The sequence below is a fragment of the Columba livia genome, chromosome 5 (genome assembly GCF_036013475.1).
Source record: "Columba livia isolate bColLiv1 breed racing homer chromosome 5, bColLiv1.pat.W.v2, whole genome shotgun sequence".
NCBI classification, from domain to species: domain Eukaryota; kingdom Metazoa; phylum Chordata; class Aves; order Columbiformes; family Columbidae; genus Columba; species Columba livia.
Window position 1 is genome coordinate 65015017 of NC_088606.1, and position 17655 is coordinate 65032671.

At 39.5% G+C, this 17655-nt stretch overlaps 1 protein-coding gene across 9 annotated transcripts in view; it reads right to left on the reverse strand.

Moving 5' to 3' along the window:
• Nucleotides 1-17655, reverse strand: part of NAV2 (neuron navigator 2) — a 372685-nt gene that overhangs the window by 85691 nt on the left and 269339 nt on the right. For all 9 annotated transcript variants that reach the window (XM_065065515.1, XM_065065517.1, XM_065065511.1 and 6 more), the window contains 3 exons: nucleotides 15991-16099; nucleotides 13400-13789; nucleotides 1558-1680 (listed from right to left, as the gene is read on the reverse strand). In XM_065065515.1, coding sequence (XP_064921587.1) covers nucleotides 1558-1680; nucleotides 13400-13789; nucleotides 15991-16099 — 622 coding nt within the window. The remainder of the gene's footprint in view (nucleotides 1-1557; nucleotides 1681-13399; nucleotides 13790-15990; nucleotides 16100-17655) is intronic.

Here is a 17655-nt window from a genome sequence, read left to right on the forward strand (position 1 = left end):
GACCAAGGGTAATTTTTCTGTGATCCCGTGTCGCAGCTAAATTGCCAGCCTTACAGAGTCTTTATTGTGTGTAAAGTCCATCCCCTCCATGTGAACTGAAAGAATGATTTTCAAAGCCGAAACAACTGATGAAAACTACAAATTGCATTTCAGTGTGTCGCAGTCCCATTTTTAAGTGGAATATATTTTAAACACACAAATAATCTCTCTTGTTGAATGTACATAATGGGTCCTCATGTGGCGTCTTTAGGGAAGCTTAGCAAATTAAACACGATAATAACCTACATGCCAAGAAAAAGTGTTGCAAGCACAGGAAATATTGGAGGAGGGAAGGCATCGATGATGATGAATGTATCACTAGCTCTCCAGAAGGCTGACTGTTACTTAAACAATAATATAATTTATATCAGACCAATTCTGTATTGTAAACAGATAGCTTCTGTTAATGTGGCAATATTCAGAAGCCACAGCTACAGATGGAGACGATAATTGATGAGTCTTCACTTGCATACCAGGTGGCAATGCCTTCACCCGCGGTCAACCAGGAGCAAATGCTGTTGGCCAAGGGGAGGTTTCGAGTTGCAAATTTCAGAAACAGATACGAGCTCCTGAAAAATCCGGGCATATTTTACAACTGGCAGGCATATGTTGACTTAGTAACTGAAACTGAGCTGAGATTCTATAACAGGTTTTAGTTCTTTTGTTGAGATTTACCATCCTGCTCTTTACTCGTATTAAGCGAACAACAAGGTAAATTTAGTATGGCTTTCTTTGAAAACAAGGCTAAATTCTTCATCACTTGTGTTTCTTTAGTAAACCATGCATCACTAAAGCATCAGCCATATCAAATTCAGTCAAATGCATTATGTCCCGGGAAAGACTTATTGATAACAAAAGTAAAAGAAAAAAAACCTTTAGTTCAGAAATTGGTTCAAACCTGTATCTCAAAATCTATGCAGGGGCCCCTCAGGGAAGAAAAGGGATATGGTTCACTTACTGCATCAACATTAACACTCATCAGGGTTTGGATTTGGAAGGGCAAGCAGCAGCTATAGACTGATGCCGTTAAAAGCAAAAGTATTAAAAGTATTTAACCCATTTATCTCAACTTTAACAGAATACAGGTCTCATTACTGTCTCCCTGGCTTCCTTTATGATCATGCTTCCATAAATTGTGGATTTTTAGTCCCCTAATTTTTGATCTTTGGCCTTGACTGTTCACACTGAATCACTGGACTTGGAAGAATCAGTGGAAATGAGGACACAATTAGGTCTTTTTTATTTCAAACACTATTAAAATAGAAGTTTTACGTTTTCTTGTGTTGCGTCCTATGCGCAAAACCCCAGATAAGATTTCAGCGACGCAATCAGAAGACATAAAGGCAACATTTATCCTGACACCTCCATAAACATGTCACCTAAAATACTCTGGAGAAGCTTCTATCTGTGTATTCAGTACCTGAACTCCCAAAGCTAATTAATCTTAGAGATCAAATAAGCATTAGATACAGCTTGAAGCAAGTGTGCCATTATATTATTTGCTGGATAAGACCTTACCTGTCAGCATCTCCGAGTCCCAGCGAGGTGTTGCGCTGCATGGTCTCCCGCACCGCGGCCATGCCGTCGGGCAGCCGGTTCAGCCTTCGCGTGTAGAGCCCCAGACCACCATCCGTCATGTACCTTCAAAACAGCAAAACGCAACGTTATCCTTAATAAAACAATAAAACTTTTAGGTATTAGTGTTGCCCATATCTTCTTAATGTTTTTACCTGTATGCTGCAATTCGCCCACTTTTAAGTGAAGAATATTACTTGCAATACGAAGCAAGGAAAACTTTATTCTTGATTAAATCTGATAAACTTCTTGCCTCTCTTCATTCTCCTCTCTCATCAATAGAATTGCATTTCAACATAATTGTGACAAAGGAAGGACACTTAACTTTCATTCAGGATGCCTAGATGGAAGTCATTTAATATTTGTGAACACTACCATCAATTACCCTTTCCTGTCCAAAAGATGCATGGTTAATACCATCCTGAACTATTTTGTGTAGGCTAAACCAACACGATAGAAATCTCAACTCTTTTAGAAGTTAACTGCAAAAAAGCACATGGAATTAAACCTAGTTTTGTCAGTGGTCAATGAATAATGAATATGCCAAGGTCTATTGTGAGAAATCAAAGTTGCAGCATGAACGAAAAGTTTTTTTCAACCTTGTTTTGGCTCCTACACTGTACTCTGTCTGCAACTGTGACCTAGAGACATCTGCATTTAAAGCTACTGTTCTTAGATATTAAGAAGTTCCAAGTGTATATATTATAGTTCACAAATTGCTAAGACTGCACATTTCTTACTTTCCAGTTCAGACAAATGAAAAATGCATCTTAAAAGGCACAGAGATGACACTTGGTGGCAAGAATAGATTGATTTTGTTGATCACCAGGAACAATTCCTCACAATAATTGAGGCTGTGTCATCCAGCATTTCTGCTGAAGCCTGTACCAATGCAGACAGCAGCTGCCATCATGTCATGTAACTTCGGGATGTGGTGGTAACCAAGAAAAGAAAGTTTTAAAAATCATACCAACTACCTACCACTTTGGTTCAGTTTCAAAATCAACTATTTTAGTATGTTAAAACTGAAATTAATTAGTTACTCCAGTCTTCTTCAGTAGCTTCCCAAAGAGCTGTCATACATCAATATCTCAATAATGTTTCAAAGTATTTTGTGGCCTTTCACAATAGTAATAGGTAAATAAGTTCAAAGTGTCAAAACAGGAGGATTTTTCTATTGGTTTTTCTTCATTTCTACAAGTATTTCTGACTACAGATACATGCGAGCTAGCTTTAAACTAGAAAGACAAGTCCTGTTTGCCTCTCAAGACATGGCGTGGAGAGAGCTCTGTGCTACCGCCACTGGTCCATCAGCCCAGGTACATCTACAGGAGCAGCACCGACAGCTGTGTAAACAATTTTTCACAGACCTGAGACTGAAACAACTCATAACAACTCCAGCAACGTGGCCGCTATCTCTGGCGTATCAGTGGACATCACATACCTCACTGAGTTAAGAGCTGATGAGATTGTATCGTCTTAATCCTCGCCACTCTTCACCAATTGACGGCAGCCACAGAATAACATCCACGTACACAGGACACTTTCTGCTGGTTTAGCAAAGCACAGAGCTTTTTCCCCCAAAACGAGACACCCTCATCCACAGCAAGACAAGAGAGACGCCCCAAACTGTAGCCAGCAATGCCTGATGAGATGTTACTGCAGGAGATGTACTTTACCCAAGTCAAATTTGATTACTACATTTATAAGAATGGGATGGTAAAGAGTCGACAAGCCTTGCACAATCTGCTGGTTAGTGTTTCAGTTGGATGTATAAATCTGTGCGGGTTTTCCCAGAACAACTGAGGAGTCTCTCCAATGAGTCCAACAAGGAGGTTGCTAAGCCTGGCGAGTCAGACACAAGAGTATTTTCTGTTCAGCAAATCTGTGGGGACACGATTCTCCAAACTCATAAACAAACACATTAAAAAAGCAAGAGGAGCAGTTGCACTGTAACTTGTGCGGAATTCGCCTTAGGTCTCGCATTCTAACTTGTGTTTCACGTAGTTCATAAATATTTTATCATGGAAGAATATTTTTTTTTCCTTAAGCTAGTGAAATAAAGGGAAAGAAAAGTGGAGCTTAAGACCATATTGTTATACAAGCAGGCAAGCAGCATTTTGCAAAAACATCTAATGTACCTACACTAGTTGGTTTATTGTAGATACTTGCCTGCACACTAAACATGTTTCTGTATGACTACCGGTAGTACACATACTGGAAAATGCAACTTTTGGCTTTGCTGTCAGATTTCTGGAGTATGCCTACCTAGTCCTTTGATAAAAAAGATCAACTACAGCTGAAATAGATTGCTCTCGATGTTCATTACCCAAAATACATGAAATAAAACATATTACTCATTAGACTTAGCCATGCTGAAATCAATGGAAAGCCCCTTTACTAACACCGACAGATTCCATCCTCCATGCAGAAGCTCAGCAATCCGACAGATAAGACTAATTCAGCAGTTGCATCAAACCAAAAACTAACAGTTGGATTTCCAGTGGTTTTCAGCACTCATATATCTTACGTAAGTCAACAGAAGCTGGATGCCTTTGGCATCTTTGGCAACTAGATCCTGAGTTTTTCTAACCAAGACCCTGTAAAAAAGCGCAGACATAGATGACAACTTTTACCCACTATACACACAGAACAACTTTCTTACATGCCAGAACAACACAAGTTAGATTTTTGTATTTTGAAACAGGTTTGTGTAATCACAGATTGAAAGTTTTATATCTTATTTTTATTACACACAATGTCCTCTACCCAGGAATGTTTAATTCCAAAAAGATGCCAAAAGCAACGATGCTTAAAGTCATGTGTGCAACAGTGAGGTGCAAGAACAAGGGGAGATACCATATTCTACATTCTATGGAGAAAAAGACACAGTAAATACATTTTTAAAGGAAATAAATCAATACATTCTTGATTATTCAGTTACTGGTGCCATAAACCTCCAGCCATCAATTTATTTTCCTTCCTTTCTATCACTTCAAACCTAAAACTGTCTTTGCTCTCAGAAGCCATCTTGCCTTTATGAATACAACAGGGTTTTGGTTTATGAGGAAGGAGAATATAATGAAGGTATATTTTTCTAAAGACAATCCTATGAGGCTTTACTCAGGGAGTAAAAATAAAAACAGGAAATATTATCCTGCATGCATATAATTGTAACAGTACTCAATGCTATCTGAATTTATTGCCTTATTCTACATGTACACAATATGGAATTCCAGTGTACCAGCCTCACCTTTACAACCACCCACTGCAATCCAAGCAATTGTATTAGGGAAATTATTGATTAGGTGTTATTTCTTTGACTTTTCTTATTAAGAAACATGACAAATTTTCACTAGCTGACTTGCCAGATTCACAAATCTATGAACTCTGCAAGCACATTCAGTGCAAAAAGAAGCACTTTGAAGTATTTTTATACCTGCCCCCAAATAAGAAATAGTTTAAATATATGATCTGGGAAAAAGCATAGTATCCATACTCCCTGACTTCTGTACAGATGGGTAAATTCTACATGTTCAAAGAATTTAATAGCTCAGATGCTTTAGTGATGGTACTAAGAGCCAATGAGGAATGACTGTCTTTAATGAAGTCGAATATAATAATACTTAATGAATCGACAGTGAGATAGTGATGATGTTGCTTAAAAGAAGCTTCTAATCTTTTCAGGAATTAATGTTCAATCCTCATCTCCACAGTTTCACTCTTCATCAGCAAGGAAACAAAATGAACCAAACTTATTTGATTAAGAAAATACTCAAGTTAAACAAGAGCAGCATTATGCACTTCTAACACACAACTGGAACTTCCAGCCCACTTTCTAGGCGACACTTTTTCTCTATAAGAAAGTGGCTCCCTGCCCTGTATTACAGGCATAAAGTAATTTGCTTTGGAATTCCCTGGACAACATGGACCTTTGAACTTCTCTTTTCTTTAGCCAAACACACCCTTTCTGTGCCTCTGAAATTTTGAATGCTGTAATAAGTTCTTCCAAGTGCAATATTTTTAGGGTATTTCTGATGCTGAAGTGATTTATTTCCCTTTCCTGAAAGGCACACTGAGGAAACAGGAATTATGGAAACAGTGATCAGTAAAAATCCAGTGGTACGAGTCACTTGAGTTCTGTCCGCACTCCCCGCTGACCCATGTATGCAGCCAACAGGCTCCTGCTTTTATGGTCTGACAACTCCACCACTTCATATATATCCATTTCGCTCCTTAATGTATGAATACGGATTTTCCAGTTTTGAAAACAGATAGCCAAGGGACAGGCATTCTTTACTTAAGTGTTAGGAAAAGGAGCAGCGGGTAAATCAGCAGCACACAACAGAGCAGCCAAGCCTGCCCCGATCTGCTCAGCATCACGTGGCTCCGTAATCCCAAGCCCAGGAGCAGGAGAGCAGCATCGTGTCCCAAAACTGGAGCTGACTCACCCCAGGTGCTCCTGTCTTCTTCTTGGTGCTTTTGATTCAAGGTTAGTTTGGAAATGCCTGCTGAGGTGCCACTTGGCAGAAGACTTGCCCGTCAACCCAAGCGCTTGGAACTTGAAAGAAAAAGCTTGTAGGAATTACAGGTTTTGGATTATTCCATGTATCATCATCTGCTTTGACATTCAAAAGTGTTCTCTTTTAGCTGCTGCAATAACACTGTTATCCTTAATGTTTTCCTTTAAATGTTTATTTTCACTAGGCTTCACCTGCCTTGTCATTACAGTCAGTTAAACAAGATCAAGCAGCTTAACAAGCTTTAAGTATCAAAGCAGTATAACTTTGCCAGTTGCTAAAAAACACCAACAGCAGAAAATTCTCCAGTGTTGTTTCTAAGATATGATAGACGGGATCAAAACAATCCTGTGACTGCAACCAGGAATTTGTTCTAAATCTGACTTAAAAAGAAAACTTAGCAGCAGGATGATGACAACCCCAAACTTCTCAGGTCAGTATGAAGTTGGTCTGCATTTTCCATCACGACATTGGAATTAGATCATAAGATCTTTTCTTGTGTTCCCCCCCGTCAAGTGTTTCCATTCATTATTCCTGCCTGACCACTCTCTGTTGCAATGCCCACCACTTCAGCACAGTTGTTCATCTCTCTAACCAAAGGGTTGAACATTTACAAAGTCCACAAACCTGCCGCTGGTTTAAATTCCATCTTTGATCCATGTAAACTTCAACAAACTCATTCACGAACACAATTAGCTCCTGAGCTTTCAGGCCAGGACTGCTAATACAATGCCCAAATCCCTAACATTAGACAAAATATTACCTTTCAGGTTCATAGAAGCACAAACCTATTGCTCATTTCATTTAAAATTTATTTCACTTTATATTTAAGGCAGTCTATAATTTATAAATTAACAGACTTTTACTAATAATCAGTAGCTACTTGCAATTAAGAAACTTATGACTGAACTACTAATTGTTTGAAGATGCTCAAAGACAAACATGGAGTAAACCCAGAAAAAACAATAAATGACTTGCAGTCTGAAAAATCATTATCACAGATGGGAAGAAAGAGATACTTGTTCTACTAACAGGTAAAAGAGAAAAATGAGATCATGCAAAACTTAGTAAGTATATTTAGGTTTTATAGTTTACTCAGGAAACCTCTCACCTGTAAAGCACTAACAACATGGAACAGTAGCTCGTACTGTCCAAACCAGCCCAGAAGCAAAAGTTCAGTCCTGTAAACTACTTAATTCTCAGACCTTTTTCTAGGGAAAAAAAGAAAATAGAAGAAATCTACAGAGAGAAAGTGGCTTCTGTGAAATCAATTCGGAGATGTTTTAAGACTGCCTGGCACATGAGTCTTTCAGCAGCCGTCAGATAACAATTTTTGGTCACTACTCCTTTTTTACCTAATCCTTCCCTGCAGATGATTTCCATAGACAAGCTGTGTATGATTGCATCTCCCTCTGCTGGCGAGTCCCAGAGTGGGACTGCATTTTGTCCTTTCAAAGCCATCTTTTTGCTCAAATTACAAAAACCTGTTGGCACGGAAGCAGCAGTTCAAACACTGCCGAGGTGTTTATTACAGAAACAAGCCCAGAGTGGGTTAATGCCTATTAAATGGTATTTTGGTAGTCATTGACAATAGGACAGTATGTACAAGTAAGCAAAAAATACAACACAACTTGGGAGTTCATTTTACTAACAAACACTACATACAACCTAACGTGGCCCTTTTTAGCAGTATAATATATAAAATGCTTGATTGCAGCTGATCTATAAGGTTATGGCTTATAGACCTACAATATCTTCCTGCACTGAATTCTACATTGTAAGCAAATTTATATGAAGGCACATTATCCAAGATTGCATTTGTGATAAATCAAACACCATCTTATTGATGAATCTGCCAACAGAACTATTTCTGAACCGAGTGCAATATTTAAGAATATTTAAAATAATATACAACATTAATAATACTGAAAATGCTTATGTAATAGTCATGTCTCCTATAAAGATCTTTACATAGAGTTATTAGAATAAGAATATTATTTTGATTTAAACGCTGCCATATTTTTTTCTTTTGCTTCTCACAGCATCAGGGCATCTGTGACTAAATTCAAAAGCTACTCTGAACCCATTTCAACATAGTTTACTAAGAAATCAAAAATCAAAGCTTCCTATTACCATTTCATAAAAGTCAAAATTTTGAGATTGCTTGCCTGACCCCTTCATTATTTAATTATCTCTTTACCATATATAGCTACTATTGTGCAATGTTGAAAAGATCAAGATATAAGAAGCCAGTCCTAGCAAGACAGAAGAGAGTTCAAATAAACACTCTGCTCAGAAGAGAAAAATGAAATAAACCTCCTATTGATTCTTAGTCATGTTGAAGTGTTATAGCCATATAAGGAACACAGTTTTACCCATGCCCTGTGTTTAGATGAAAGGTTATTGCTAAAATCATATTGGTTTAAAGTGCAACGTCCAGTAAAATGACTAACCCACTGTAACTCAAAGAGTACAGAAGAAAAAATAGGTCGGAAAAGACTACAGCTATATTGAATTAATGTACAGGGTGAACAGGTTCTCATTCAGACCATGATTATCTTGGCCCCTCACGACTTCTATCTATCCATGAGTTACCTTCACCTGCAACCATTCCTGTTGCAAACAGCTTAGAAGGAAATTACTTCTCTTTACTACAAATTCTCATTAGCAGCAAACTGCATAGTCCTCCTTTTCTTCCTCTAAAACCTTCGCCCAAGTGAAGGGCTGTTACACCACGTACGAGCCTGACACCTGAAAAAGACGCATCTCTGATAAATAGTAGAGAATCAAGCAACTGAGCCACAAGAATCCTACAAGTATCAATCACAATATTCAACATGCAACAAATCAGTCCTCAATTTCAGCTCTTCATAGCAAAAGCATAGCTTCTTTGCCTCCTAATAGATACAACTACTAAATTTCAGCCTGCAACAGAACCTTATTCCAACTATCATTTTGGTTCATGTTACTTAAGCCCTCTGCACAACAAATGTGATTTGTACCTAGGGCACGATGCTTTTGGGTGGGTTTGATTGACTTGAGCAGAAGCAGCAGGTAAAGCCTGACTCCCCAGCTCCAAGTGGCCTGCTCCCCCTTTGAGCATCCTTTTTGAGCATCCCTTCATCTGTGTTCCCAATTCACCTGCTTGTAGAAAGATCCTCAGGGAGTATAAAGGCTTCAGTAAACAAGAAAGAATCATAATCCCACGAGCATTGCACACACAAACACATTAAAGGCTGTGAAAACAGATCTAGAATGGGAATTTATCAGCCCCAAAGCATCAAACAAAGGGGGAGGTTAATAGAATGGTAAAGAATCTGCCCCCCAAAGTAGCCACTGCAGGGAGAATTTGTGCATAAGGCTCCTGAACATCGCATGGAGGTGAAACACTCCAAAGAGGGAGCTGGGCTCAGCCCCATAATCACACACAGGGCTGCTCACATCTGCCCTGTCTCAAAATCCAGACTCTAGGGCGGCCGAGCTGTCAAACCATCAGATGTACATTTTGCCAGCACACAGCTGGAACAGCCACGCTTCTGCAGAAAATTGTTTTGACAAGTTGCATTTGCAGATCCAAAGCCATTTCCTGAGAATATTTGTGACCAGCACTAATCGATATATGCACACTGTTAATTCCGCATAGAAAGCTGCACACTAGGTTAATGAAAACAGGGGCAGAGGATTAATTACGCTAAAAGAAAATAATTTTAAAAGGCCTTTCTGACCAACAGCTCTGTTGCTCCCTTCCAAGGACAGATGAAAAGTAATTTAACTGGACGACTCATTAGAGAGAACTGGGGAAAAAAGGACAAAATGAGGTAGGAATGTGTATGTTAGTAGCCAGAGGGAGATTGAAATGACCAAAACCTTCTGAACAACCCCCAAAAAGCCATGAGAGTTAATGTCCCCACCTGGAACAATCTTTGGGAGACAGTTCTGGGCTTTGAGGTGCCACTTTCTGATGAGGCTCTGGAGCCCTGAGCTCACCCACCTTCCCACCGAAGCTCCTTTGCCATTTGGTTGATGTTTCAGTTCCCGCAATGAGACCACTTCTTACCTTGGATTCTTCCCCTGGAGACTTTCTTCATTTAAGTGATATTTTCTGCCCGTTTGGAAAAGATACTCAGAATTTCTAACCCTATGAAAGCAATCTTGGTGTCTGCCAGAGCTCTGCTTGAGCTGACTTATTGAAGGAGGCCAAACGAAACTTCCCATGACCCGGGACATTTCAGAGAAAGCATCAGGATCACAGGGATAAAATAGTTTTTCTTGGCTATTGGATTTATTTTGGCTGTAACAAATATTTTGGCTTCCTTCCCTATCAGTTTGCCAATGAAAACACAGATTCAAGGTTTTCAGACTGCAGGATTGCAGCAATTCTGAAAAATGACAAAGTGAAACACATACCAGCTAATAAAGAGCTATTCATGCTATCAATGCCCTCTTGTGCTAACTGTAACTCAGCTTCTGGAAATATTGGGCCTGTTTGCCCTGACACTGATCTCAGAGATTTGTTCTGCGGCGAGTTACACGGATGCTTTCTTTACAAGCAACCTCTCCGATTTCTAAGTGGTATGTTATTCCCCCCCAAGAAGATACAAGGCTATCTTCTTTTTTATTATTATTGAGAATAAACTGACATTGGGGAGATAACTCATGAAACAGGCTACAAAAACATCTGGTCATACTGAAGATGGTAATCCAGCATTATTAGGTGTCAGTGAGATTCATCAAAGGCAATATCCTCATTTTTTTTGTCTCTCAAATGATATTGGGATTACATCTGATGCTGTCATTGCAATTCAATACTGCAATGCTTCCTTCTCAGGGAGTCCGCACACACGATTACACTCCACAGACTATGTAACCCCAACATTTTGGGGCTGCTTTTGGGAATGTTCCTTTCAGACACCCATCAGTTCAGCAACAAGAGGACCTCCAAACCACCCAACGTCCAAACCCTGCCCACAACCTGGAAATGGAGCTGGATCTTTTCTGACAATGGACTGACCCACAATACAGATTCTGCCCTTGGAACTTGGTCAATGACTGCAACAGTACTGTATAAATCAATAAGCCAACTCACATTATTTAGTGGAATAGGCTTGTGTAGCTGAAGGCAAAAGATGTGCAAAAGAAAAAGATATTCGTACACATAACTTGTCCTAAGAAATTTAAATTGAGATGTCATTTATCAATCTGTGACTACTTATATGAGTAAAAATTGTGTGATTCTGTGAAATTAGAAGTTACCTTCCTCCTTTAAAAATGAGTGGGAAATAAGTCAGGTATGTGGCTAAAGATGCTCAGGCCTAGGAGTGAGCTGTTGTGGTGCATATGACCCTTCTGCTAAGTGATACATTCACCATTTTGATATTATTCTTGGTGTATAACTCACTGCCTTGGTGACATTATTAGTCTTTTAGACCCAGAATCTAAAGATCACTGCTGTATTTTCAGACTACGGAGACTTCTATTTTGTTAATCTTACAGGATGACCAGATAGGACAGAAAACTAAATCATACGCAGATATGAGTGAAGCCACAAACTTCTCATTCATAAACTCAAGAGCTTTCTTAATTCTTTTCTTTTCCTCAACATGGGCTCTGAACTTCATACACTAAGATCTGCAAAGACTGGAGCCCCTTTTGGAAGCCTGAACTGAGAATATTCTGCCAGAGACACTTCTCAGCCCATATTCTTGGTCTTTTATACAAATCATGGTGCTGGTCAGGATTTATTTTCCATACCTCTAGACCAAAATTACAGCCACGAGTTTGAATGAAAGTCATAGTCCAAAGGAAAAGCAATAACTTCTACTACAATAAACATTGCAAAACTCAGGTATACGCTGATTCATTTGAGGAAAACACAAGATGCTTTAGTGATGTGATATGTTATTAATACAGCAACAACTACTGGTGCTTTATCTGAAATATAACTTTATACTGGGTTTTGCATCAGCTTCTTTACTATATTCTTCCTAATTAATAATTAAAAACAAAGTGTCTGACTTTTCAAAAAAGACAGTGTGAAAACATCCAAATATTTCCAGATTGTGTAACTCAACCAGCTAAGTTAGTGACAAAGCAGCAGCTGGATTCCAGCTTTCTATTTCAGTAAGAGACATTACATCTTGCAAATAAGCCAATGCTATAAGAAATACCACTGATAAAAAAAATTACAGAAAAGCAAAGGTTTTAAGATGGCAAGATGGGGAAAAGGCTGCCACAAAAACAAATATGCCACATGCATATCAAAGATCAGTTTTAACATCAATATAATGCTGATGTACTTGAGCTAAAGAAACACGACTGTACCTTCTGGAAGGAACTGAAAATATTGAATTAAATACTGGCTTTGGAGCAAAGAACAAATGCTTTTTCCAGTCAAGACAGAGGTAAAACACTGATGTAAAACCTTGCTAATGATTGTCTACCAGTCCATGTTTCTGCACACTAACTTGTTATTTAGATTTTATTTTGCATGTACAACTGTTTTACCCTACACAGAGGTGCAAACTCATTTGCTCCCAGTGAACTGTGCCCTGAATGTTCTGACAGCAAAAGGGTTCAGTAAAGCAGAGAAAACGCCTCACTGTCTCCATCTTGTGGGCATAAATGAATGTTGCAGCGCGTGTTTCGACCACAATAAACCCTGACTCAGGAAAACATTTAATCATGTGCACGAGTATGTTCATATATAGGAAAATCTTCTTATACAATCATTTTGGTTTGAAAAAGATCTTTACGATCATTGAGTCCAAACATTAATCTAGCACTGCCAAGTCCACCTCTAAACCATGTTCCTAAGAACCTCATCTACACATCTTTTAAACCCTTCCAGGGATGGTGACTCCACCACTGCCCTGGGCAGCCTGTTCCAATGCCTGACAACCCTTTTCATGAATAATTTTTTCCTAATATCCAATCTAAACCTCCCCTGGCACAACTTGAGGCCATTTCCTCTTGTCTTGTTGCTTTCTACTTGGGAGAAGAGATCAACACCCTCCATACTCCAACCTCCTTTCAGGTAGTCCTAGAGTGTGATAAGGTCTTAACAAGCACTTAAATCATGTGCTTAAATCCCACTGACTAAATTAACTGTGATAATGAGCTCGTTAAAACCAGTAGAAACCAGTAGAATATATTTGTGGTGGGTTTTTTTTTTAACCTTTCTGTAAGTAATTATGGGAACAGAGCTCCATTTAAACACAAAGCAAGGATCACATGTAGTACTTAAGAAGAAAAATAAAGGCGCTTACCCGCTCGTGATGTCATCAGCTCTGATATTCTTGCCCAACACATCCCCGTCGCTCATATAGCCGGTGGCATCCATGGCGATGCCTTCCAGCTCCATCTCATCGCTCCCCTTGTCCGAGATGTCCACGTGGCAGACGCTGCTGCCGCGGGTCGCCAGCTGCCTCCGCAGAGGCGCCGAGTACACGTAGCGTCCCGCCTCGGTGTTGATGAAGCGGCTGGCGTTCCCACGCGGCGGGTACCCGTTGCCCATGGATGGAGCGTCGCCTGCCTGCAGGCGGGGGCTGGACTGCCCCAGTCTCCACGACAAGGGGGTGGGTCGTCCCGTCAGGCTGAGGATGCTGCGGCCGCTGATCTCGGTAGTGACGTTGGTGTCGAAGGTAGTTTCCAATGTGCTGTAGAAAAAAAGAAATGCATTTTATTAAGTGTGGCTTGCTATACGGAGCTATTTCAGGTGACGCTATGCCATATATATATATATATATATATATATATATATATATATGACGCTATGCTCACCAAGTTACATATCGTAAGTAAAAGCATTAATGACCTCATTAATATTTATGAATATATAAAGGGTGAGTGTCAGGAGGATGGAGCCAGGCTCTTCTCGGTGACAACCAATGGTAGGACAAGGGGTAATGGGTGCAAACTGGAACACAGGAGGTTCCACTTAAATTTGAGAAGAAACTTCTTCATGGTGAGGGTGGCAGATCCTGGCCCAGGCTGCCCAGGGGGGTTGTGGAGTCTCCTTCTGTGCAGACATTCCAACCCGCCTGGACACCTTCCTGTGTAACCTCATCTGAGTGTTCCTGCTCCATGGGGGGATTGCACTGCATGAGCTTTCCAGGTCCCTTCCAACCCCTGACATTCTGGGATTCTGTGATTAACAGAATTTACCTGCTACAGCACCTTGAAATTGGGTCCATTCCTCCAACACTGTTCTGAAATAACGTTTCTCTTGCACCCTGGCCAGCAAGTGTTCAACATATATATGAGAAGACTTAAGCAGGAACTTTTTAATGGATTATCCACAGTATCAAAGCATAACTTTTTCATCTTCAAGCGTATATAACTCCGTTACACCATTGCTACTCTAGGCAAGGGAGTAGGATATTAAACTGACTAAAGGAAAACCAACTGCATTACTATTTCTCTGATACATTTTATTTTTTTGGCTGTATTCATGAAAGCCTTAATACTCTGGAGATGTGTCCAGCACCAAGATGGCAGTTTTATCTACAGTGGGGAAAGGATTAAATGAAAAAAATAAGAGGAAAAGCAAAACAAATTTCTTTTTCAATATATATTTTATACATTAATGAACGGAATATATTTTCAAAATATTGATAATGTTTATAGAGAGCTCTGGTTACAAAAGTGTTCTAGGTCACAGCTTGTAAATACAGTTTTTGACTAGCATCAGCTATAAGAAATCTTCCACTCTCCACATCTGAGACAGTGAATATGTTGCATCCTTCCCACAGCAATGCCAGTACGGTCTGGGAACGCTGTGACCGCTTATCTCAGTAGTGATATTGGTGTCAAAAGTATTTTCCAACATGCTTAAAAAAATAAATGCATTAGATTAAATGTAGACTGCTAACTGGAACCTTAAAAATGGGACGGCGACACCATGAGATTTCAGGGGATGTGTAGAGATTCCAAGACCCTACAATCTTAACACTCGCAGCTTAGTTGCAGCTAATTTAGTTGCAGCTGATCCATAGCTGCAACGTCTTTTACTCACATTAACTCCCCTTTTGCTTTCCTGCTCAGCTAACACAGTGTTATTTCTTTTTTTTTTTAAATTGTGGATATTTGTTAAAATAAAAACAGCATTGGGAGTTCATGTTTGCAAGCACTGCCTCGGTTTTAGACACAAAGCCAAAACACAAAGTGTTCGCCCAATGAACTCATTCAGGGCTGAGGCCCATAAGGCACCAAGCACTAAGTAGGACCCCAACCACATCAGGGGCCGAACAGCTTATTCTCCCAAACCTCCACTGAGAAGATCTGGGTCACAGAGTGTTTAAATGTAATAGCAGTCTTTGTTTATTTAGAGCATATTTTAAGTATTGACGAAGATTTCCAAATGCTGCTTTACAAAGAAAAAGCAGTTACATACATGGATGACTAATAATATTGGAAAAATCTGTTTGCCCAAAGATTGGTCAGGAATTCAAGTCATGCACTTGATAAAGTGGGTCAAGCACAGTTCACCTGCTTATTTAAACAAAATATTACACATAGGTGGAGATGGGTGCAATGCACTGAAATTGTTCAAGGGTAAGATGAAGAAACATTTTAAACCTTAACCTACACTCAAACACCACCTAACACATTTAACAAGCACTGATTATTCTCCACCTTTGATTCTATATACAACCCGCCACCACCAATTACGCATCGTAAGTCTCAATAAACACTGAACATAGTTCAGAATCTGTGCTTTACAGACAAAAAGTACCATATCAGTATCTTCCAGTGTCAGTGTCAGCTGTTTTTCAAGGATGCAAAGCAGCCAGATTACGAGATGTAAAGTAAGAGCACCATGATTTCCAGTTTCTTATAAACAAAATCACGACGTTACCTGTGAGTGACCTGGGTTCCCCGTAAACTGGACATGGTTTCCTCTAAGTTCTGCCGAAGATCAGCGATGTTTTTCACAGTTCGTAACCGCCGAGTTTCTGGATCCTCTCCTACGTGGAAAATAAACCATTAGAAAGGACAAGGCATGAAACACCGCCTCGCTGAGCTGCTACCTCTGCCTCAATCTGCCTCAAATGCATTTTTTTCTGACTTTCTGTTCTTTAACACCCTAAAGTGATCACGATGCAGATTCCATGTCCCTAGGGCAGGCACCTGCCGTGGCCACAGCCGGACCGGGAATGAGCTCTGTGCTGTTCACTTTATTTCACAGGCTGCCTTTGCACCAGATGTTTCTGTATTGTCGTTTCCCCACATGACCCAATTTAAATCCTGGTTAACTTTCAACCTCATTACAAGATATACTCTATCAATACCACCCTTTCCATCTCATATATTGACACAATTTCAATCAACCCGACACAGCCAATTTCTCCAATGCTAGATTTTCACCAGGCCTTTTTTCTTCCCATTTTAAACAGATCTCATTCGCCAACAGCAGCTTTCTAGTAAAATTGTGTTGGCTGGGTGCTCCATGCTGAGTGATGTTTTAGATAAAATAGAAAAAGTTGTTGCTTGTTCACAGCACAACATCTATCGTGGCTTCAATGTGCTAAATGACATGAAGTTGGGGGGTGACTTTTACTTTCCTTAGCACTTAGAAATCCTATTCTTTATATACTCTGTTCCAAAACATGTTTATGTTCTGTTCTTTAACTATAAAAGCAGAGTTTACATACATTAAAAAATTCCTTGCAGTGCCTCAGAATAATTTATTTTTATAAAATTAATAATTTAATTAGTGCCTCAGCATAATTTATTTACTTGCTCTCAGCTGTCAATTAAGAAACGCTTTGGTTGCTAACTGAGAAGGAAATTATTTCATTCTAGAGGGTGAACAACTCATGACTAAAGAAAATACCACAGCGTATTCAAAACTTTTTGAAGTTCACAAGCGATGTGCTCTTAGGCTGCCAGGACACTGGTCACCCATGCTAGTTTACATGATTATCTATATATTACACAAATCAGAAGCGTTAAGGATCAGATAAACAGGCTGTTGTTGGAACTTTCCGCATTTTCGCTTTAAACTTCATGTTGCTACTACTCACCAAAGTGCTGGAGCCCTGACTGCAGTGAACTATCTAGGGAGGGGAAGATAGACTTTAATGTTTATACGCTCATTAGCCTTTCTCAGATGAACAACATTGGCTCAGGTAGTGCCCACATTAGCTATTTTTTTTTAATAGGTCTCTACTCCCTGAGACACAATTCACTTGGGCCAAATGGTCAAACAATTAGGATCTTGTTGGACTGGAAACAGCCACTTAACAAGACAGATTCCTTGAGCCAACGGGTCTCTGGGACAGAAAATATTTTCTACATTGATGGATCTACAAATTTTTGCAGTAAAGAACATAAAATATTTACAGGCCTTTAGCCTAGCAAAGGTCACAGTGCTCTTTTACGGATAATTTCTCTCATAGATATGAAGGCAAACAGTAGATAACTTCTTAAGAGAACACAGATAAGACTAGATAAACCAATTCATATTGCAATCATTCTTATGCCTAAGTTGATACAAAATTTTTACTTAAATGACATCCAA